The following is a 23,328-nucleotide window of genomic DNA, read 5'->3' as shown; positions in this document are numbered from 1 at the left end:
GATATTTACAGTGCAGTCTGATATCCTTTAAGGGATATTTACAGTGCAGTCTGATATCCTTTAAGGGATATTTACAGTGCAGTCTGATATACTTTATAAGGGATATTAACAGTGTCGGGTGTATGAAATCCTTTGTAAGGGATATTTACAATGCAGTGTGATATCCTATATAAAGGGTATTTACAGTGTAGGGTGTGTATGATATCCTTTATAAGGAATATTTACACTGCAGGATGTGTGAAATATTCATTATAAGACATTAACAGTGTAGGGTGTATGTGATATCCTTTATAAATAAGACGCTATGTTTAAGCAGATCCTTTGCAAGGGATGTATGCAGTGTGTGTGTCGCCCTACACTGGCTCTGGATTAAGCATTGCACTGATTTTAAAAGTTTCCCCCTTTTCAAATCCTTCTTTGACCTCATCGCTTTATATTGTTGTAACCACCACCACCACCTTCCAATTCTGGCCACTCGCATATGCCCGATTTCAATCGCGCCTCGCACCCGCCTCCTTTGCCCCCTCCGCCCCCGCCCCTGCTGTTTTGCCTTCAGCAGCCTATATATGAACTCTGCAATTCCCCCTCTAAATGTCTCCTCCTTTGTACTGCACTTCAATTTGATTGCCCATTTATCCCCTTATGTGCCTCTATGTCAAATTTTGTTTTGATAATACGCGTGTGAAGTGTCTTGGCATGTTGCTTCATTAAAGGTGCTACATAAATGCAAGTCCTTAGGGTATTTCTATTATGTATTTGCGTTTGTTGTGTTGCACTGTCACTTAGTCATGTGTATAGTTTGTGAGGTCATTGGCTACTTCGCAGGCTTTGCTTTAGGCTAGATCAAGCCTTTATAGAGTTAACAGCTATACAATAAACCTGTTTGGCTGTTTGCATCCAACCCCACGTGCTTCTACTTTTCTTTCATCCTATAAGTGCAGTATAAAAAGAATACTGGTGACGAGGAGTGGATTAAATTCTTTTTGATCAAAAAAGGGAAGGAAAGTCGTAGTTACACTTACCAACTGAAACTTAGATACTTTTGATGTTGGGGCAGAATCAATAGCAGGTCAGCTGATTGCGCCTGGCGCCAGACCAGTTAGGTTGTTGGGCAGAAAAAGAGAGAGGTCCATACTGAAAATTAAAACCAGCAGCCCAAGGGGTTCAGGCAGTAGAGCTCGCTATGTGCGCAGTTAGATTGAGGTGCAGAGGTAGAGTGAGACATTTTAGGCATTGCATTAAATCAAAGAAAAGCTGTGGCAATTGGCTTATATTACAATTTACAAAATAAACTAGACCATAGAAATTAAGGGAAGCTTCAGAAGAAAAAAGTTGCTGAGCAGATCCCAATATCACTGTAAAATGGCAGGACAGTTTGGCACTGTTGACCCATTCGAGGAAGAATCTAAAAATTGGAAATCCTAAGACTATGTTCTCGCAAATAAGATTCCTGAGGAAGTTGCAGTCCCTGCTTTTTTTTAGCACCATTGGCAGTAAACTTTTTAATGTACTCAAGTCTGATGCAGCCCAAGAAACCCGGTAACAAAAGATATGAAGAATTAACTAAGATACTTGAGGACCATTACTCACCAAACCATTAATTGTTGCGGAGCAGTTTAGGTTCCATATGAGGAATCAGCGAGAAGGAGAAAATATAGCACAATTTGTTGCAACTCTAAAGTGCCATACGGAGAATTGGGAATTTGGTGACTCTCTGGATGACACTATTCAAGACCATCTAGTTTGTGGGCTGAGGGATGAAGATTGATAACTGAATGAAATTTAAGTCTAAAGACAGCCTGAGAGATAGCCATGTCGATGGACCTTGTCAAGAAGAAGGCTTCTCAGCACGGAGCAACATGATGTTCCATAAAATGGCTTCCCCCAAATTCACCTTGAACTGCTTTCAGTTCAAGGTGAATCACACCGGCTCTGGGTAGTTCTAAACTTAAATGGACAGCCTGTATGAATGGAGGTCAGTGCAGGCTCTACCGTCTCCCTAATTCCTGAGGCCATCTATAAGGAAACATTGAATTACTTACCATTAAAGCCAGCAGATGTTATCTTGAGGACTTACTTCAAGGAAATAGTGCCTTTAAGAGCTAGCATCATCGTAACAATAGAGTTGTGGGCAAACGGCAGAGCTGCCACTTCGTTGTTCAAGGATGTTTTCCAGCTCTCTTTGGCTGTTCTTGGCTAGAGAAGATAAAATTGAACTGGAGTGCTGTGAACAGGTTAGTTGATTCTAAAACAGATCTACAGAATATCTTGGAGAAATACAACAGTGTATTTGAGGAGACCCGAGGTTTCACGAAAGGAGTGCAGGCGGCACGTAAGATCAAACAGAACAGCCAACCTAAGAGTCTCGAGGCAAGAACAGTACCCTACGCCATATGTCCTAAGGTAGAATCTGAACCAATGAGACTTGCGGATACAGGAGCCTTAGAACTCATCACCACTGGGCCATCCCTTTTGTGCCTGTAATGAATCAGGACAGGACTATAGGACACTGTGGACAGCATGGTGGTTAGCACTGCTGACTCTCAGCGCCAGGGACCTGGGTTCGGTTCCCAGCTTGGGTTACTGTTTGTGTGAAGTTTGCACGTTCTCCCTGTGTCTGCCTGGGTTTCCTCTGAGTGCTCCGGTTTCCTCCCACAGTCCAAAGATGTGTGGGTTTGGTGGATTGGCCACGCTAAATTGCCCCTTAGTGTCAGAGAGTCGAGCTAGGGTAAATGCACGGGGTTACAGGGATAGGGCCTGGATGGGATTGTGGTCGGTGCAGACTCAATGGACCGAATGGCCTCCTGCCGCACTGTAGGATTCTATATATTTGTGCAGATTTCAAACAACAGTCAATCTAGTTCTTTGCAGGGATCGATACCCACCACCTTTGATTGAGGCTTTGTTTGCCAGCCCAGCAGGAGATCAGAAGTTCAGCGAAATCAACTCATCACAGGTCTACCAGCAGATGAACATTGCTGCTGAATCTCAACACCTCCCCATTATAACACATAAAGGCTTATTTCGCTATAAGAGATTACCTTTTGGAATAACTTCAACACCCACTTTATTCCAACGGTCCATGGACCAGATCCTGAGTGGTCTACAGGTGGTACAATGTTACCTTGATGACAAATTGATCACTGGTACCAATGAGCAGGAACACCCATGTAATCTAAAAGCCACATTGAAATGCCTTTAAATGCATGGTCTTTGTGTCAGGAAAGATAGTGTGGCTTCTTTCAAATGTCAATACAATATTTAGGCCATGTGATTGAAAGCAAGGGTTTAACAAAGGCACCTAAGAAGGTGAAAGATATCATGGAGGCTCCATGACCAATGAATGTAATACACTGAAGACCATTCCTAGAGTTAGTTAATTACTATGGCAAATTTGTTTTGTGTCTAGCAACCCTACTTAAACCATTGCTTAATTTGTGTATAAAACAAGCATGACAATGGGCATGGGTGTGAAAAAGCATTTCAGTTGGTTAAAGAAGCCTTGACGTAATCAGAAGTGTTGGTACATTTCAACCCAAAATTATCACTATAACTTGCTTGTGACCATAACAGCTATTTTTGGGCTGTGTAAAGATATTCCATTGCTAGTATCTGCACATTCCTGTGAGCTAAAGTACCATCAGTAAGACAGCTGTGCCGATGCTGGTGCATTTCACAATTGCCTTTGCCATTGGTCATGAACCACCCAGTAGTTTTTCCAGTATCTTCTATTTTTCATGGGTAGAACACTTCCCAGTGACTGCAGTGCAGGTCCCAATGACAGAGCAGAATGATCCCATGATGGGGAAGATACTGGAGATGATGTTAAAAGGGAGAAACAGTGGGAACGCATCCTGAATTAACGCCTTATGTTTCCAAGGGGAAAAAAAGCACATGGATGCTGGAATCTGAAACAAAAACAGAAAATGCTGGAAAATCTCAGCAGGTCTGACAGCATCTGTGGAGAGAGAATAGAACCAACGTTTCAAATCTGGTTGACTCTACATCAGAGTTCATTTTCCAGGAAACTCGAGTTGACTGTACATGTGGGGGATGAGGGTAATTAATTTCTGGTTGCCTGGACTAATGCTCAGATTGAGGAAAAAGCAGGACTGTGCCAGTCATGTGCATGGGTAAGGAATGCACCGCCATTGTTTCCATGGGAATGGTCTAAAATGCCTTGGCAATGTCGACACATTGACAGATCCAGCCAAGGGGCATATGTTCATGGTTATCTTTGACACACACTCCAAATGGCTGGAAGTTGTTCTAATGAAGTCAACAACTGTGGGGGCAAACCATCAAAAGCTCGGTGAGATTTTAGCCAGATTTGGGAAAGCAGAGCAAATCGTGAATGATAATGGACCATAATTCATGGCATTTGAGTTTGAAGGATATTTGAAGATGAGTGGTTTCCAACACACACAATTAGCACCTACCCCTTACCACCCATCAACAAATGGATTAGCCGGAAGGTTTGTCCTGTCCTTGAAGCATTCACTGAAAGCCTCCAAGGACCAAGGTTCATTAAATCGCCATCTAAACAATCTCTTGGTGATGTATTGCAACATAACCATGCGACTACTCAGAGTTCCCCAGCTTTACTACCATTGAGGAGAAAGCTGAGAACTGTAGTCGATCCACTCTTCCCGCAGGAGAAGCCTGAGATAGTAGAATGCAGTCAGCAGTCGCTCATCTTGAGAAGCTAATTCCAAAAGATACTTGTTTCAACAAGGTAGAGCACATTTTGGTGTGCAGCTATACCATGAGTGAAAAGTGGTTTCCTGCAAAGGTGAACTAGTGTGGAGACAGCACGTGGATCAGTTAGCTACACACACCAATGTACCAGTACCATGTTTACTCAAACTATCTGTGGATGAACCAATGTCCATAATGTTGGATATTGTGACTGTGACTTTGGATCAATCAGCAGAAAGCAAATTTGCTGAAGAATCCTTTGCTGCTACTCATCTTCCTTCTGCAAAAATGGCTGTTGTGCCTTCCAGGGCAGAGACATCCTCTGAAGAACCGGAGAATACCTCTTGGGTCAAGCAGAACCAAATCCCCGAAGTGTGCAGACAACCTAAGTGGAATAGACGCTCACCTGAATGTCTTTCCTATTAATTATTATTACTGTGTAATGATTCATTGACTGCTCTTGCATACATGTTTTAATGTCTGCGTAAAAATGTGGTTATTTGTTGTTCAGAAGCAAAAGGGAGCGGGATGTTATATATTTGGGGTTCTTGCTGGGTTTGCATTGTCAGTTTAAGAGTCCAGTCATGTTTGTAACATCATTGGCTGCTTTGCGGGCTTTGCCTTAGTCTAGATCAAGCCTTTATAGAGTAACAGCGAATCAATAAACCTGCATTTGCATCCACTCCCACATGCTTTTAGTTCATGTTCTTTTATCTGACAAGTGCAGTATACAAAATATATGGTGCCATGTGTGACAGATTTCTTATCTCTGGTATATCAGCAGTGAACAGTCGTGTGACTCAGGTCCATTATCAGGGATGCACAAAGTACACTAAGTGCGTGCATGAAATATTGTACATTGTGTTTATAACAGAGATTGCTTGTGCACATACATCTTTTGATACATGCATATCACAACTTCAAATATTGAGATGTGAGATTGTCAATTATCCAAGTTACATTTTGTACAGATGTGTGGGTTGAAGGAAATATTGGATACCATTCATGTAGTTTCTCTTATTTTGTTTTGCCTGTCTTTTATTTTCATGCCTTCACCTTTCGTGTTCACTGCCCACCAAGCTGAACTATTTGGAAGTGCTGTTCTTTCTTGGTCTCACTGTGAGACGGGGGCGGTTAATGAACGCAAGTGGCAGCTTCGGCAATAGGGTAAAGGCCCTCTTACACAAGATAGATATTGATGAGGAAGGCTTTTCACTCCCATCATAATTGAGAAGGATCGCTTTACTCCCCCTCACAACATCCCATCGTTTCTCCCACTTCTTTTGCCCCAACATTTTACTCAGAAGTTCGTTACTTGAGTTCATTACGATGGGACGAGAAATCTCCTGGCATTAGCCTGAAATTTGTACTTAACTAGTTTGAAGCGAGGTTCCTTGACATACAGTTAGGCAAAGCAACATTAAGTCCATTTAAAATGGTTCATAACTTCCACTACTACTGTGAATCCTACATCCTTTTATCCTCTTCTGATTTCATTGTAGGTTTCAATGAGAGGTGATCACATTGAAACCTGTAAAATACTTAAAGGAATAGACAGGGTAGATGCAGGTAAGATGTTTCCCTTGGATGGAGAGTCTGGAACCAGGGTACACAACTTAAAAATTATTTGATTTGATTTCGGGGATACCACTTAGGATGAAATGAGAGAAATTTCTTTACACAGAGGGTTGTGAATCTTTAGAATTCTCTACCCCAGAGGCTGTGGAAACTAAGTCAATGGGTATATTTAAAGCAGAGATTGACAGATTTCTGATCAATAATACAGTAAAGGGTTATGGGGATAGTGGGTGTAAAAGGCATCGAAGTGTCTGATCCGCCATGATCGTATTAAATGGCAGAGCAAGCTCGATAGGCTGAATGGCCTCCTCCTGTTCCTATGGTATACACCCCACATTGACCTGTAAACATATCTGCCAATGTATAAATTGCTATTCAGTGATTGATCCAAAGTGTAAGTCGACTAATGTTTCCTCTATTATTCTTATAATTTTGGATGTCCTTCCCCCATTCTTTTCATGTCTAAAATCCTAGGGTTTCTGTTTATTAACACTCTTTAAAATGTTTAATGCAAAATGTTCTTCACTCAGTGAATTACTTTGGAAGTGTTGTAAATCTTGTTATAAAAATGGTGATTGTGCCAGAAATATTCCATAGAACCATAGAATCCCTACAGTGCAAAAGGAGGCCATTCAGCCCATCGAGTTTGCACCGACCACAATCCCACCCAGGTCCTATCTGCTTAACCCCAGGCATTGACCTTAGCTAGTCCCCTGACACTAAGGGGCAATTTAGCATAGTCAATCCACCTCACCCACACATCATTCTGGCGCCTGTTTGGGTCAATGCACCTCACCAGCACGTCTTTCAGAATGTGGGAGGAAACTGGAGCACCTGGAGGAAACCCATGCAGACACGGGGAGAATGTGCAAACTCCGCACAGACAGTGACCCAAGGCGGGAATCGAAGTTGACAAACATTGATGGTGTACAAAGTAATTTAAAAAACAGAAATGTAAAAGCAGGAGTCTACAAATGATAGCCAAAGCGATGGGCAGATGTCTGAAAACCTGAAATGGGATACGAATGGGTCAGAGCAAGCGTAACACCTGGAGACAGCTAAATAGTCAGAAGGGGGTTACCCACAGCTGCCACGTGCAACAGTCTCCCAGATTGGAGTCACTCTATTCCTGGGCTCCCCCCGTGCTGCTTATTTCCTTCTCCCCAGAAACTCTTCTACATGTCTCGTGATTCCTCATCAAGCATGCATTTTCTTCAACCTCAGCATTGTTCCTTACAAGCTATAGATACCCACTCCCAGTACTTCCAACACACTGGGGCCTGTCCGAATGCTGCCAGAACTGTTATCTATGTTGCTACTAATCTCTATATTAACCTTCAAATTGCCTCTGGACTGATTTTCTTTCCTCTGCAATGTTGATAAATCAGTGCCCCAAATCGTTCTTGTTCATGAGCAGCGTTTCGGGACGTTATCTGATGTAGTATATTAAACTGACGGTTATATATCACATCTGAGGGTTATTCATTTCCTTGGGGTTCATATAATAATTAAAAATTCTTGCTGCCATCTTGTACTCCGAGCTCAAATTTTAATCCATTAATCACCCTCAGATGTATTGTATTTTGTCTGTACCATCTATGAAGAGCATTAAATATACTGGCAGACGTTGTAGAATCTCAAAATCATGACTGCATAGTAGTTAAACTTTAAGTGCCTTGTTGCGTGAGAATGCCATGCTCATGCTTCTTATTTCAACTACGTTGGCTGTTAAGTGTTTGTGTTCATTTCTGCTTTCTATTTTAGATACTTTTAGTTTCTCTGTTTCACGTTGTTAAGACCTTACGGCCCTTGAGAGTTTCTTTCATTTAACCTTTATTTAGGCAACAATATTGTAGCATACCCAGGATAATGAATAGAAAACTCTTTTATAGATTGCTTCTGCACGGGCAAAGTGTTTCTGTGCCTCCAAGGAGTCATCTTTATCTTCAAAAGCAGCAGAATAACACTACACTGGACCTCATTTTGACTTTAATTTCCAAACAGGTTTATTAAACAATAATGGAACAAATAAATAATGGCAGAACGAGGACGTATTTGCAGTTGTTGTTAAATTCTATTGGCATGTACAATAGAAAATGATTAGTTTACATTTCTAGCACCAAAACTATGATTATAATGTCTCTTAAATGTTTCTTTTTATGTTCTCTGCAATTTATCTGAGTTATCAAATGGTTTCTCTGGTTTAGAGGCTCCAATCAAATGGTCTCTTTTTTAAGGACCAAGAAAGAATTAAAGCAGGCTGTACAGCAAGCTAAATTGTAGACCCAAGTTTCATTTTTGTCACAATGAAGTCATGTGTAAGTAACGCCAAGTTCAGCATGATTTATGTTGCTGTATGAAACAATCCAAACAACTAGAAAGTTGATGTAATGTTTTTTCTTGAACATGGTGCCATTTAAACTTGGGCATTTCAGAGAATAATTGCTGCTTCTGTCAATTTGCTATCCTGCAACTTGAAAGATCATGTATCACAAGTGCCTGAAAGTGCTGACCGTATTCTGGACGGGAATGGCTGATTTAAACACAGCAAAATCCCAATAACAACAATGAGATGAATTATCAGTTAATTTGTTTTGGTCATGTAAATTGCTAGAACACTGGGAAAACTCATTGCTCTTCTGATAGAACCATGGGATCATTGCCATCCACTTAAACCACAGGAACAGGCAAATGGGGGACTGGGTTTCACATGTCATCTGAGTGACAGTAAATACAATTCTGTAGCAGTCTCCAAGTGGTGTGTGGAACTGTCAGAGTAGATTAAATGTTTGTGAGTTCTAGAATGGGACTCAAAACTACAGTCTCTGACTGACAAGGAGGCCACCAAATAAGTCGTGTGCAAATTTTTGATGTAATCTAACTAAATTTCTTTGAGTATCACATTATAAACATTTTATTCTGATTTACATTTAGATATCTTTAATAATCTTTACCCTGTGTTCTTCAGGTTAATGAAATATGATTCCACCTGTCAACTAGCACAAGAGGTTGCTGAAAATATCCATGAACGTAATAGACAGAAGAGAACAGGAGGTAATCCTTCAAAGGTAAATTCAGCGATGGTTGCTACTATTTTGCAGTTCCTTTTCTATGAGCATGATTTTTATGGTATAGTTTGAGGAAGTAATGTTGAGAGAAACATAATTCAATTGGACAATCCACTTGAATTATGGGTAAGTATATATTTCGTCAGAAGTCAGCGATCCCAAGCAACACCGTTTTCTAAGTTTTCCAATCATAGAATCCCTACAACGCAGAAGGAGGCCATTCGGCCCATTGAGTCTGCATCGATCACAATCCCACCCAGGCTCTATTCGCATAACCCCACATATTTACCCTGCTAATCCCCTGACACTAGGGTCAATTTAGCATGGCCAATCAACTTAACGCACACATCTTTGGACACCTTTCTGGCATGCTCCAGGAGCACATTAAAGCCAACACAGTGTGGACTTTATATGTCTGTATCCAAATAGGTTATAGTTTTATGGATATACAGATTCTATTGTTATGATCTCAAGGGAGAGCATAAAGAAGAAATTTAAATTCCTAGTAACTGAAAAGGTTACCCCACAAAGTTTCATGTTGTAAACAAAAAACTTTAATTGGTCGAGTTAAGCATAGCAAGTACTATTAACTCAGCACCAAATTTTGTAAACCCTTATCTTAAAACTCCAAAATTTCAGCATTTCACTCTTTGTTCTACCTTTATTTCCACCCAAGATTTCCCTTACTGGATCTTGAGGGATCTTTCACTTCCCCTGGGACCAAGCAAAAGTGTGCCACAGCTCTTAGGAATTCACTTTGGTTCTCCTCTGTGCTCCTGCTATTTTCTGAGGTATGAGATTACTCTATAACAATCTGCAGGCAACCCTCCAATTCTCCTAAAGTACCTCATGATTGTGTGCACTATCGCTTAAGCATGGGCCTCACTGCGTTTTTGCGTATTAACTTCTAAAATCAAAAAACACCCTTGGTTTCTGATAGCTGTTTGTTCCGGGTGTACAGATCGTGGCAGAATTCTCTTTCTCTGCTTGTCTCAAATCTGCTGCAGGCTCCAATTGCCTGTTTCTGTAAGAAATCACACAGACAAACTCAAATTAAAAGGCTACCCCCTGAAACCTATCCTCACAGCAACATAGCACGTGGGATGTCCCAGATAGACAACCAAAATCTTACCAGACTCACTGGCTCCATTCTGAAAAGACAACCTATTGTTTATTGTTTTACACACCTCTACTTCTGATCCCTTTAAGTAAACGTGGACCATTCTTGGATTTGTAATTATCTTAGGGGTATATACCAACTTCTCTAGCTCAGGTTTTTCCCTTTTATCTCACACTTAAAAAAATTAATTCCAAATTAAAAGTTATATTCTTAAAACATATGAGGCATAAAATTAGATACTTTCACCGGAGGTACACTGTGCTCGAGGTGATTGAGGGAAATGTCTTCTTCCATCAAACATTAAAATTCGTAATCTGCCTTGTTTTGTGATGCAATTGTAGTTTTTAATTGCTATTTATAGATTTATCTTCAGATCCGAACTGCTGCATTGGCAAGATGGTTTAAAGCAATTTACTCTTGGGCATCTGTCAATTTCACTCCATGCCATGATGATATAATTCATGGGTTCCTGAGAAGAAAGGATTAGATGGGCCAAATGATTTGTTCCTTGTTTCAAAATGCAATTATTAATGGCCCAAACTTTTCTATCAAAAGAATGGTGATGTCAGTGGTGGTCACCTTTACTCGTATGGAAATAGTACAACAACTGGTGTGGGTGAACTCAAAATTCCAAAGGTTGCTGTCTGAGTTGTTCCACTCTGCCGTTAGCTTCACTGGAATGGCATTCTGCTCTCTGCCTAACCATTGCAATGCATTGAATGGTGTGACATTGTTGCATTTGTGTAGTAGACAAGAACTTAAACTTGTTGCACAATGTTGAGCCATTTTAGTTTCACCCTGAGTATTCTTACCCTGTGGTAAGTGTTAATTACGAACAATCACTTCACTTGCCTTAAAAATGAACTATTACAGTGTGGAGTCTCATTCCTTCAGGTTTAAATTATTGGAGTATTTGGTAATGTAGAATTTTACATTTTAACTTTTCTGTCTCGCTTAACCCAATCTTTCAAACCCCCACCTCCATGTTTCTCTTTCTGCACCTGAGTTGACATTGAATACAGTCAATCTAATGGACACTTCCACAATCTGTAGGAACTGTTCCAGAGTCTATAGAATCTAAATGATGACGACCAATGCATCCACTATTTCTAGGGCCACTTCCTTAAGTACTCTGGGATGTAGGTTATCAGGGCTTGGGGATTTATTGACCTTCAATCCCATCAATTTTCCCAACATCAATTCTCTGCGAATATTGATTTCCTGCAGTTCCTCCCTCTCACGAAACCCTGTGTCCCCCAATATTTCTTAAATGTTATTTGTGTCCTCCTTTGTGAAGACGGAACCAAAGTATGTGTTTAGTTGGTCAACCATTTCTTTATTCCCCATTAAAAATTCCCAATGTCCCAGGAACCTGAAACTCTCCCCCTCACACCATCTCTTCAGCCATGTATTTACCTGATATATCCTGCTATTTCTGCTCTGACGCACATGTCCTTTATCACGTGCGTCTCTAATTATATGTTTCTGACTAAGTGACCTACGTTTTTCTTCAATCTTTTTCTCTTCACACACCTATAGAAACTTTTACTCAGTTTTTATGTTCACCGCAAGCTTACTCTTGTACTCTATTTTCCCCTTCATAATCAATCTCTTGGTCCTCATTGGTTAATTCTAAACTGCTCCAATCTTCAGGTCTGTTATTTGTTCTGACCAATTTGTATGCCTCTTCCTTGGATCTAATATTATAATAATTGCCATGGTTTGGCCATCTTTCCCATTTTACTTTTGCACCAGACAGGAATAAACAATAATTGTAGTTCCTCCACGTGCTCTTTGAATGTTTGCCATTGCCTCTCCACCGTTATGCCTTTAGCTAACGCTTCTCAGTCTGTTAGAACCAACTCGCCCCTCATACAATCGTGGTCTCCTTCATTAAGACTCGGCCCTTGTCTCAGAATCAACTACACCACTCTCCAGCTTGATGAAAAATTCTGTCACATTATGGTTGCTTATCTCCAAGAGGTCTCACACAACTATATTTTCAATGATTCCTTTCTCATTAGACAATACCAGTCCAGGATGGTCTGTTCTGCAGTTGGTTTCTTAATGTATTGGTCCAAAAAAACCATCCTGTATACACTCTAGCAATTTCTCCCCTGTGGTATTGTGACTAATTTGATTTGCCCAGTCTATCTGCAGATTAAAGTCACCCATAATTACAGATGTTCCTTTATCACGTGCGTCTCTAATTACGTGTTTAATGCCATTCCCAACATCAACACTATTGTTTGGGGATCCAGATACAACCCCCATTAAAGTTTAGGCCCTTTAGTATTTCTTATCTCTATCCAGACAGATTCCACATCATCGGAGCTAATATCTTTCCTCACTAATGCATTAATTTCCTCTTTAACCAGCAGTGTAACTCCACCACCTGTTCCTTTTAATCTGTCTTTCCTAAATATCGAATATCCCTGGATGTTCAGTTCCCATCCTTGGTCATCCTGCAGCCATGTCTCTGTAATCCCAACTATATCATACCTGTTTACATCTATTTGCGCTGTTAATTCATCCACTTTATTGTGAATGCTCTGTGCCTTAAGGCTTGTCTTTTTAACATTACTTGTCCCATTCCCACTTTTTTTCACTGTGGCCCTGTTTGGTTCCAGCCCTTGATTTCTCTGCCTATCACTTTTTTTACTCCCCTTTCTGCATTTTAATCTTGTCCTTCATCTTGCCAATTTAGTTTAAACCCTCCCAACCACTCTACCAAATACCCTCCCAAATACACTCCTAGTCCTGCCCAGGTATAACCCATCCAGTTTGTACTGGTCCCACCTTTCCCAGAACTGGTCCCAATGTCCCAGGAATCTGAAACCCTCCTCCTCGCACCATCTCTTCAGCCATGTATTTACCTGATATATCCTGCTATTTCTGCTCTGACTAACATGAGGCACTGGTAGTAATCCTGAGATCACTACCTTTTGAGGTTCTACTTTTCAACTTAGTTCCTAATTCCCTATATTCTGCTTTTTGCACCCCATCTCTTTTTTAACCTGTGTTCTTTGTACTAACGTGTACCACGACCACTAGCTGTTTGCCCTCCCATGCCAGAATATCCTGCAGTCGCTTCAAGACATCCTTGATACTTGCACCAGGGAAGAATCACATCAACCGGGAGTCTCATTTGCAGCCACAGAAGCGCCTATCTAGTCGCCTTACAATTGAATCCCCTATGTTGCATATCCACACTTTCACTCTTCCCCTGTGCAACAGAGCCAGACGTGGTGCAGTGAATTCGGCTGTTGCTGCTTTCCCCTGAGAGGCTGTTCCCCTCAACAGTATCCAAAGCAGTATATCTGTTTTGCTGGGGAATGGCCACAGGAGATTCCTGCACTGCCTGGCTAGACCTCGTGCTCTGCCTGGTGGTCACCCATTCCCTTCCTGCTTTTGGAGTCTTAGCCTGTAGTGTGACTACCTCGCAATACGTGCTATCCACGCTACTCTCTGCCTCGCAAAGAGAAGTTCCAGCACAGAATCAGCTTTTCCATCACAGCCTTCCAAAAATTACATAACCGAGTCTTTGGCAGCAGAGATCTCCTTAAGAGGACAAACGTTTTAGGTTATGATGCTGTTGTTGTCACCACCCTTCTGTATGGCCGTGTGACTTTGGTGACATACCAAAGGCTCCTCTGGATGTTGGAGAATTTCCGCCAGTGATGTCTTTGCAGGATACTCAAAATCAAGTGTGAAGACAGGTTTAGAAATGCCAGCATCCTCGCCAAAACCAATCCCTCCGGCATTTATGATCATGTAAAATCAGTGATATAAAACATATTCCAAACTGGGCACTGCTTACCAAATAAGCAACTTCCAAAGCAGATCTTCTTTTCATAACTTAAGGGTGGCACCCGATCTCAAGGAGGACAAAGAAAACTTTTTAAGGACACTCTGAAAGTCTGATTGATAGGGTACAAATTGACATTGGTACATGGGAGGAGCATGCCCCAAACCATGCCATGTGGCAGTGCCACATCGAATAAGCTGCAACACAGTTTTTAAAAAAAACAATTGTGTAAACTCTGCTGCAGAGAGGTAATTAAAGTGAGAGGAGAGAGAGCAGAACTCAAAAAAACTCCCCTTCCTCAGGGCAAGTCTTGTCTTCTTTACCCAAAGACCCGTGGCTCTAGGATCGTCCAGCTGACTCCCCTGAGGGGACACCAATCAGGAAACCTGACGGGTGTCTTCCTTATTTTGAGGGACCACCGATGAATTTTACATTCCTTCGGTCTGCATGGTTAAAGAGATGCACGATTTCTCGCCCTGTTTACTCAGCTCCCGGATATTAGCTCACGCTTTCATCAACTTGCCGTGCAAAAAAAAAAAAACCCAAACACGCAAAGGCAAGTTTAACAAATAACAGATGTCGTTAGATACCCTGCCTCAGCACATTATGGGCCAAAATGTTTATATGTGAGTTTGGTATCCTCCTTTGGTGCCTCAATAGTTATTGTAAGTTCACTGTAAAAGAAAACAGTGCTCAGTAATAACCAATTCATCTGGAAGTGTTTTCTTGTGGTTTGAATGCTTCCATACATAGTTGACCACCATGATGGCACAAAATTGGAGGAAGTTTCATTTTCTGAGAAATCTGCCCCCTCTACCTCTATTCCGGACAATAGCTTTGATAAGGGTTTCATTATATTTGTCATTTTCTGGGATTTCTGCCACTATCATTTCTGGGAAATGATGGCCAAGGTATTTATTGCCGCCAACAATATGTGTATAGTAATAGTTATTCCATTAAATTGATGTTTGGAATATGTTTTATATCACTTTTCCATTTCCTGGGTCCTTTGAAATACAGCACAAACTATGTTAAGTTGAAGACCAATAAAAAGACACCAGTTTGAAATGGACTACTGATTAAGACTATTTATCACATGTGCTGTTAACGTGTTTCAATGTATCATTGTTAAATCTTTTACTTGAAAGCAGCAAGAAGATTTATTGTGTATGTCAAAGATTTGCTTACATGCACGTTTTAAGCTTTTATAAACACGCATTTTGGTTGCGTTTTTTTAATATAGATAATTGTCGTCAAAAGCTATAACATTGTTTATTCATATCTTTACAGCAAGTCTGAGATTGCCGTGATTTGGGGACTGGTACTAGGTGAATGCTGTGTGTTTGTTTTTAGTTGCCTATACAAATGTAATCCTTGGCAAGGAGCACAATAATTATATGTTCACCACGAAACATGCACACAAACTGTATTGTTCTTCAGTTCACATACAATCATACATCTGCAATATAGAAAACGGGAAAAATTATGTGCCGATTTTCAATTCCACCAGTGTCACCTAATTGACATCTTAGTCCATACCTGGAAGTATTTATTGTATTCTGTGCTTGTTTGAAAAGAGACCTTTGAATCAATCTGGTAGAAAATGCAGATTGATGCTTTCCAGACGCATCCATCTTGTATTAGATTTTGGTGCAGTGCTGCCAAATATTAAACTCATTTAGAACTTAATAACACAGGATTTTCTATATATAGCAGCTGAGTGGTTCCAGCATTCATGCAACATGGTGTGCACACTGGTTAGGCTAATCAGGGAAGCTGAGCAGAATGTTACTTGTTGAAAGTTAATTGTCTAGTTATATATTTTTTGTGTCTACATACATGTTCTTTTTCTACATATCGAGTACAATCCCAAAATTAATCTGGAGCTTTAATCAAGTAGTAAAGCTAATTGAACACTTGATGCGTGTGCAGTTAGTTCATATGGTGAAAAGTGCCTTACGAAAATAATCACGTGCTGGAAATCAGGTTGGTTCTGTTGGCACAGCCTCAATTCAAACCCAGGAAATAAAATTGTATCAAATTAACTTCAAGAAGAACAACAAGGATGATCAATTTAAAAAAAAATTCTTCCAGGTGGAAGTACTCTGTCACCATCATTCAGAGGATGGTGGGTACCTGGTCAAATTAACTGCATATGAATGACTGTGGCGCTTCATGGTCAAAATATAATCTGTCATCGTTGTTATATTTTTAAATGGGGCGGTTAGTGCAGTGGTACAGCACATTGAATCAAGGCGGGTGTTGCTTTCACTTTCGTAACTACACCATAAAACAAATTCCATTCCAAACAACGAGTATATTCCCATTAAACCTTCATTTTGGAAAATCATGAGCAGTATATTCACTATCTCTACTGCTCCTGCTTTTAGAACCCAAAGGTGTGGGCCATTCGATCCATTAGCTTTTAGTCCCTTGGGTTACTCCAATATTTTTTCTCTGCTGAGAATTAATTTAAGTTCCTCACTCTTAGTAGCCCCTTGATAACCCTCTGTTTCCAACATGTAATTTGTCTCTTCTACCGTGAAGACAGGTATAAAATATTTGTTGAATGTTTCTGCCATTTCCTCATTCCCCACGATCATCTTTCTGCCTCTGCCTCTAAGGAGCCAACATTTACTTCAGCTATTTTTCTCTTTGATATAGCTGCAAAATTACTTGAAATCTGTTTTTTCTTCCTGGTAGTTGGCTATCTTTTTTGAAAAAAACAATGACTTTTTGGTTACACTTTGGTGGTTTCTATATCCCTTCCAATCTTCAGGCTTACTACAATACTTCAACATTATAAGCCTCTTTTTAACTTTAATACTATCCTTAACTTCCCTCGTATACCATGGATGTCTCTTTGTGGGTTGAACTTTTGTTTTTCAATGGAATATATTTTTGTTGAACATTTTGAATTGTCTCTTTGCTTTCCACTGTTTTATTTCCCACCACGTCTTTTGGTCTGTTTACCCAATCAACCTTAACCGGCTGTCCCTCTTACCTGGCAATTAGCTTTGTTAAGGTTTAAAGTGCTTGTGTTGGACTGGAGTAAAGGCTCTCAAACTTAATATGGAATTCAATTGTGTTTATGATCATTTTTTTCCCCAGAGGGTCTTTTAATATGAATTTAAATCCACCTCGGTGCACAATACTAGATGTAAAATACTTTATCCTTAATTTGTTCCACAACATATTGTTTGAGGAAATCTCAAAAGTATTTTACAACTCTTCCAGATTACTTTTGCCAATTTGATTGGTCCACTCTGTATGTAAGTCCTTCACGATTAACGCATTGCCTTTGTTACAAACTTCAGCTATTTTTTGCTTATTATTCTGTCCACTATAAGGGCATCTAAAAACTATTCCTACTGCCATTTTGACCCCCATTATTCCTAATTTCCAGCCATGCTCATTCCACTTCCTGATCTTCCGAGCTAAGATCCTTTCTGATTGCTATCTTTACACATCATCCTTTTCGATCAGGGTTACTCCTCACCCATTTCAGTTTTGCCTGCCTTTTCAAGTTGTGTTGAGTGGAATATTTCTTTCCCAACCTTGGTGGAAAGATTTTGGTCCAAGAAGGGGATTGAAGCCATAGGCGATTTTAATGCATTTTATTCTGAAGCAACAGCTTTGATGTGATACATCAGCTAAATAGGCAGAAAGGACATATGACCTGTAACAGGTGAGAATGGTTTACTGGTTCCAGAACAGGTGAATGGTTGGGGGAAGCAGGAGAATGCCGATCTCATTGGCTGACGGTGGCAAATTCCTCAGAATGGTTAACTGGTTCTAGTTCAGACTAACAGACGGATGAAGCTGACCTCCATCGCTGGAGGTGACCATCTCCTCTGCTCTCAGTCATCTTAATTAGCAAATGTGTTTGGCTAAAGACAGCATGGTTCCACTTTGAAAAGCTCTTTCCTGTACAAATTATTTTTCCTTTTGAGATCCTGTTTCTATACCTGATATCTAGGGCCCTGATGTCAATCTCTTATTCAGTTATCCCTTAGCAAGCTGACAGAAATTCAAAGGAATCCTTCCTCTCTCAGTCCAGAGTCCATGAAGTAATTTCATGGCTTATTGTTTGCTGGGGCAACCTGTTTAACCTTTACTCAGGTGGTTAGTTTACATTTGGCTCATAAGATTCAACCTTACCAAATTTAGGAATGTCTTGATCCCTCTTGGGAAATAAGGAAGGGCAGGTGACAGAAGTGTTAGTGAGGCATCACTTTGGGACCAGTGACCATAATTCCATTAGTTCAAAGATAGCTATGGAGAATGATAGGTCTGACCCAAAAGTTAAAATTCTTTAAGTAAGGCCAATTTTGATGGTATTAGACAAGGACTTTCAAAAGTTGATTGGGAAAGTCTGTTGGCAGGCAAAGGGACGTCTGGTAAGTGGGAGGCTTTCAGAAATGTGTTAAGCAGGGTTCAGAGTAAGCACATTCCTTTTAGAGTGAAGGGCGAGGCTGGATGGATCCACAAAAGATGGGTGAGATCCTAAATGAATATTTCTCATTAATATTTACTGTTGAGAAAGGCATGGATGTTAGGGAACTTGGGGAAATAAATAGTGATATCTTGAGGAGTGTACGTATTACAGAGAAGGATGTGCTGAAAATCTTACAACACATCAAGGTAGGTAAATCCCCAGGACCTGATGAAATATATCCCAGGACTTTGTGGGAGGCTAGGGAGGAAATTGCGGGCCCCCTAGCAGAGATATTTGAATCATTGACGGCCACAGATGAGGTGCCTGAAGATTGGAGGGTAGCAAATATTGTGCTTTTATTTAAGAAGGGCTGCAGGGTGAAACTTGGGAAATACAGACCGGTGATCATAACATATGTAGTGAGTAAGTTGTTAGAAGGTATTCTGAAAGACAGGATCTACAGGCATTTAGAGAGGCAAGGACTGATTAGGGACAGTCAGCATGGCTTTATGAATGGAAAATCATGTCTCACAAATTTAATTGAGTTTGAAGGGGTAACCAAGAAGGTAGAAGAGGGCAATGCAGTCGACGTTGTTTACATGGACTTTAGCAAGGCCTTTGACAGGATACCGCATGGTAGGTTGTTGCATAAGGTTAAATCTCACGGCATCCAGGGTGAGGTAGCCAAATTGGATACAAAATTGGCTTGATGACTGAAATCAGAGGTTTGTATTTCAAACTGGAGGCCTGTGACCAGTGGTGTGCCTCAGGGATCGGTACCGCGTCCACTGTTATTTGTCATTTATATTAATGATTTGGATGAGAATTTATGGGGCATGATTAGAAAGTTTGCAGGTGACATCAAGATTGGTGGCATAGTTGACAGTGAAGTTGACAGTCGAATTGTAGCAGGACCTACTCAGTTAATGGTAGGGCATTGGGGAGAGTTATAGAGCAAAGAGATCTCGGAGTACAGGTTCATAACTCCTTGAAAGTGGAGACACAGGTGGACAGGGTGGTGAAGGAGGCATTCGGCATGCTTGGTTTCATTGGTCAGAACATTGAATACAGGAGTTGGGACATCTTGTTGAAGTTGTCAAGACATTATAAGGCCACACTTGGAATACTGTGTACAGTTCTGGTCAGCTTATTATAGAAAGGATATTATTAAACTAGAAAGGGTGCAGAAAATATTTACTGGGATGTTATCAGGATTTGATGGTTTGAGTTATAAGGAGAGGCTGGATAGACTGGGACTTATTTCCTAGGAGCGTAGGAGGCTTAGGAGTGATCTTATAGAGGTCTGTAAAATAATGAGGGGCACAGATAAGGTAGATAGCCAACATATTTCCCCAAAGTAGGGGAGTCTAAAACTAGAGAGCATGGGTTTAAGGTGAGAGGGGAGAGATACAAAAGGGTCCAGAGGGGCATTCTTTTCACACAGAGGGTGGTGAGTGTCTGGAACAAGCTGCCAGAGGCAATGGTGGAGGCAGGTACAATTTTGTCTTTTAAAAAGCAATTAGACAGTTATATGGGTATAGAGGGATGTAGGCCAAATATGGGCAATTGGGACTAGCTTAGTGGTTAAAAACTTGGCGGCAAGGACAAGTTGGGCCAAAGGACCTGTTTCCATGTTGTAAACCTCTGACTCTTGTTTTAGAATTCATGCTAGAATCATCTCCTTGTCAGGGATGACAGGGCTACACAGTCCTGTGTTTGACAGCCAGCAGGGTTCAAAGGAATATATTTTTAATAAGGGAGAGAGAGCTGTTTCTATGCTCAATACATTTCTTCAAGTTTGATAAACACCCCCAGTTTCTTACACCTTTTCACCATATCTCTAATAGCGATTGGATCTCAACTACTATATTTGTGTTGTTAGTTCATCTATCTTATTGCGATCGCTTTGCACATGAAGCTAGAGTCTTGAATTTTTTTTGCTATTGTTCTTTGTGAGTGCTTATTTGCTGATGCGCAATTGCTCTGTCCCTTCATGTCCCACTCAACTTGTCTTTATTCAAATCACTGCACACCTCTAATGCATCGGTGTTTCAGAGCTCTAAACCTCTCTTCACCTGACCCCTCCCCTGCCCTGTTTAATTTCAAGGCCTTTCCACATTCTTTGATTTGCCAGGTCACTGATCCCAGTTCAAACTCTTAAATATCAGTCCAAATTACAGCTTGAGAAATACTTACCAGAGAAATCCCACTTGCATCAAATTCCCAACTTAGCACTTTTTGTTTCCCAAGTGTCCTGCTTCTGGGTCACTTTGCGCTCCACAATCCCAAGCAATACAAATTGATTTTTGAATCAAATGGCTAAGTGTTCATCTGCATGGTTTCCCCAATATACCATGCCTCGCTACGACAACGGATGAATGAACACCGCTCGACAATCACCAGGCAAGACTGTTCTCTTCCTGTGGGGGAGCACTTCAGCGGTCACGGGCATTCAGCCTCTGATCTTCGGGTAAGCGTTCTCCAAGGCGGTCTTCATGACACATGACAGCGCAGAGTTGCTGAGCAGAAACTGATAGCCAAGTTCCACACACATGAGGACGGCCTAAACCGGGATCTTGGGTTTATGTCACACTATCAGTAACCCCCACAGCTTGCCTCCTGGACTTGCAGAATCTCACTGGCTGTCCTGTCTGGAGACAATACACATCTCTTTAACCTGTGCTTAATGCTCTCTCCACTTACATTGTCTGTATCTTTAAGACCTAGTTGGCTGTAGAGATTCGCATTCTAATCAGTATTCTGTAACTTGATTTTGTGTCTCTGTATGCCCTGTTTGAGAGCAGATATCCACTCCATCTGACGAAGGAGCAGCACTCCGAAAGCTAATGGCATTTGCTACCAAATAAACCTGTTGGACTTTAACCTGCTGTGGTTTAAACTCTTATTGTGTTTACCCCAGTCCAACACTGGCATCTCCACATCATGACCTCCCCTGTAGCCAGTGAGGATCCAAAGATTTCTCTCAAGGCCCCAGCAATTTCCTCCCTTGCCTCTCTCAGTATTCTGGGGTATATCCCATCAGGCTGTATGGTACCATATGGTAGTTTGAGATTTTAGTCCTTTTTGTATTGCAGTTGTCCCATACAGAGAGTGACTGATGGCTGGGCTTGGAGTTTTTGAAAATTTGTGAAAAGCAGCATCTACATACTTCCGTAAAACAGAATAAGACATTGAACACCTATTTTAAAAGATATGTTGGGATAAATTTGTATCCAGGACAATTTTGCCCGCTGGATGAACGGAAGACAGTAGGTTTTAACTTTTAGGTTTGCTTGGTGTTAAAATCCTCCCTGAAGGGAAATTTATATACTTGACTTTCCTGGCACCGGCTTGAAGGGCAGAATGACTGCCTTTTGTGCTGTAGCCATTCTACGGTTCATTGATTCTACTGTGCTTGTGATACTTTTGCTGCAATTCTGTTTTTGATAAAAATGGGCCAGTCACCTTGCTTACAATATTCTAGTATAAATTTGAAGTAGTTACTGAATCTCAAGTAAAAATTGGGAACATTTTGGTTGTCTAATTGCATTGCGTGTAGCTGAAATTGCCTGTCTAATGATTCCTCCCCCTACCCTGATAATTACAGTGCCAACTCTGAAAGCCCTCACCTGCTGTGAGACTAACTCTCTGATTTAAGGGTGCCCACTCCAGGAGTGCATCATGAAAATTGACATTTCCCTTACTCTTATTTTGCCTGCCTTCCCAGTCATGGACACTAGATGTCCTCATAGACATCCAAACAAATCATATCCAGCCACTTATTTTTGCAGTTACTTAACTCCACAGCACGTTCTGCATTTGCAGGTTTCCATTCGCACAAGTTGATATTAAATCTGGTTGTGCATCAACATCACCATCCCAGAATATATCCACTAGTACTAATGTAAATCTTCCAAGATTTCATATGTTATGTTTTCAGACAGATATCAACTGAACAGATATAAAATCTGTCTTTGTCTTGTGGGCATCAATAAATAATTAATTTATTAACCAGTTCAAGTTGTGATTTAGTTTTGGATCTGATCATTACCTGTTCAGAAATAGATGAAAAGTCTTGCGCAGAAAACCTATTTTTAAATCTTTTTTGGACAGGTGAATTATGAATGTCTAAAATTGTACCATTGCGACAGTTTAAAGTTTTATTCTGCTGTTTTTCATGGATTTAAATGACTCCCAAAATGAGCCCTTGCTCCTAGGTTGCAAACTGTGATTCTATTTGCCCAGTATTTTTATTACTTGTAGTTGGAACAAACAGAGAGCCTTCGTCACCATCCTATGTGTTTTGACTTACTTATTTAGGAAACAAGCAAAATAAAACTCACTGGATCGGTGGCTTAAGATGTAAATTACCAAATAATTTATCAAACAGTCAATAAGTATGTAATCAGAAGTAATTACACACTGTAGACTCATTATGGTTATGAACTTAACTGTTCCTCCTTGGAAAGTAGAAAATAAAAAAAGCAGTTGTGTGCACAGTGAGAGTTTCTGCAAGACACACACTAGCTTTTGCGTGGCGGTTTGTGGGGTGACTGGCTACGAGGTGCCAGTGTGCTCACTCTCACTCTCAATTTAAATCAGGCTGGAAAATACTTTA

The 23,328-nt window shown here is 40.7% G+C and overlaps 1 protein-coding gene across 2 annotated transcripts in view; it reads left to right on the top strand.

The window, feature by feature from the left end:
• Window positions 1–23,328, top strand: part of stx8 (syntaxin 8) — a 179,508-nt gene that overhangs the window by 455 nt on the left and 155,725 nt on the right. For both annotated transcript variants that reach the window (XM_078225517.1, XM_078225518.1), the window contains exon 2: window positions 9,245–9,344. In XM_078225517.1, coding sequence (XP_078081643.1) covers window positions 9,245–9,344 — 100 coding nt within the window. The remainder of the gene's footprint in view (window positions 1–9,244; window positions 9,345–23,328) is intronic.

The sequence above is a fragment of the Mustelus asterias genome, chromosome 12 (assembly GCF_964213995.1).
Source record: "Mustelus asterias chromosome 12, sMusAst1.hap1.1, whole genome shotgun sequence".
NCBI lineage: Eukaryota > Metazoa > Chordata > Chondrichthyes > Carcharhiniformes > Triakidae > Mustelus > Mustelus asterias.
The sequence above is the reverse complement of the archived record's forward strand: the minus strand, read 5'-3'. Positions and strand labels throughout refer to the sequence as shown.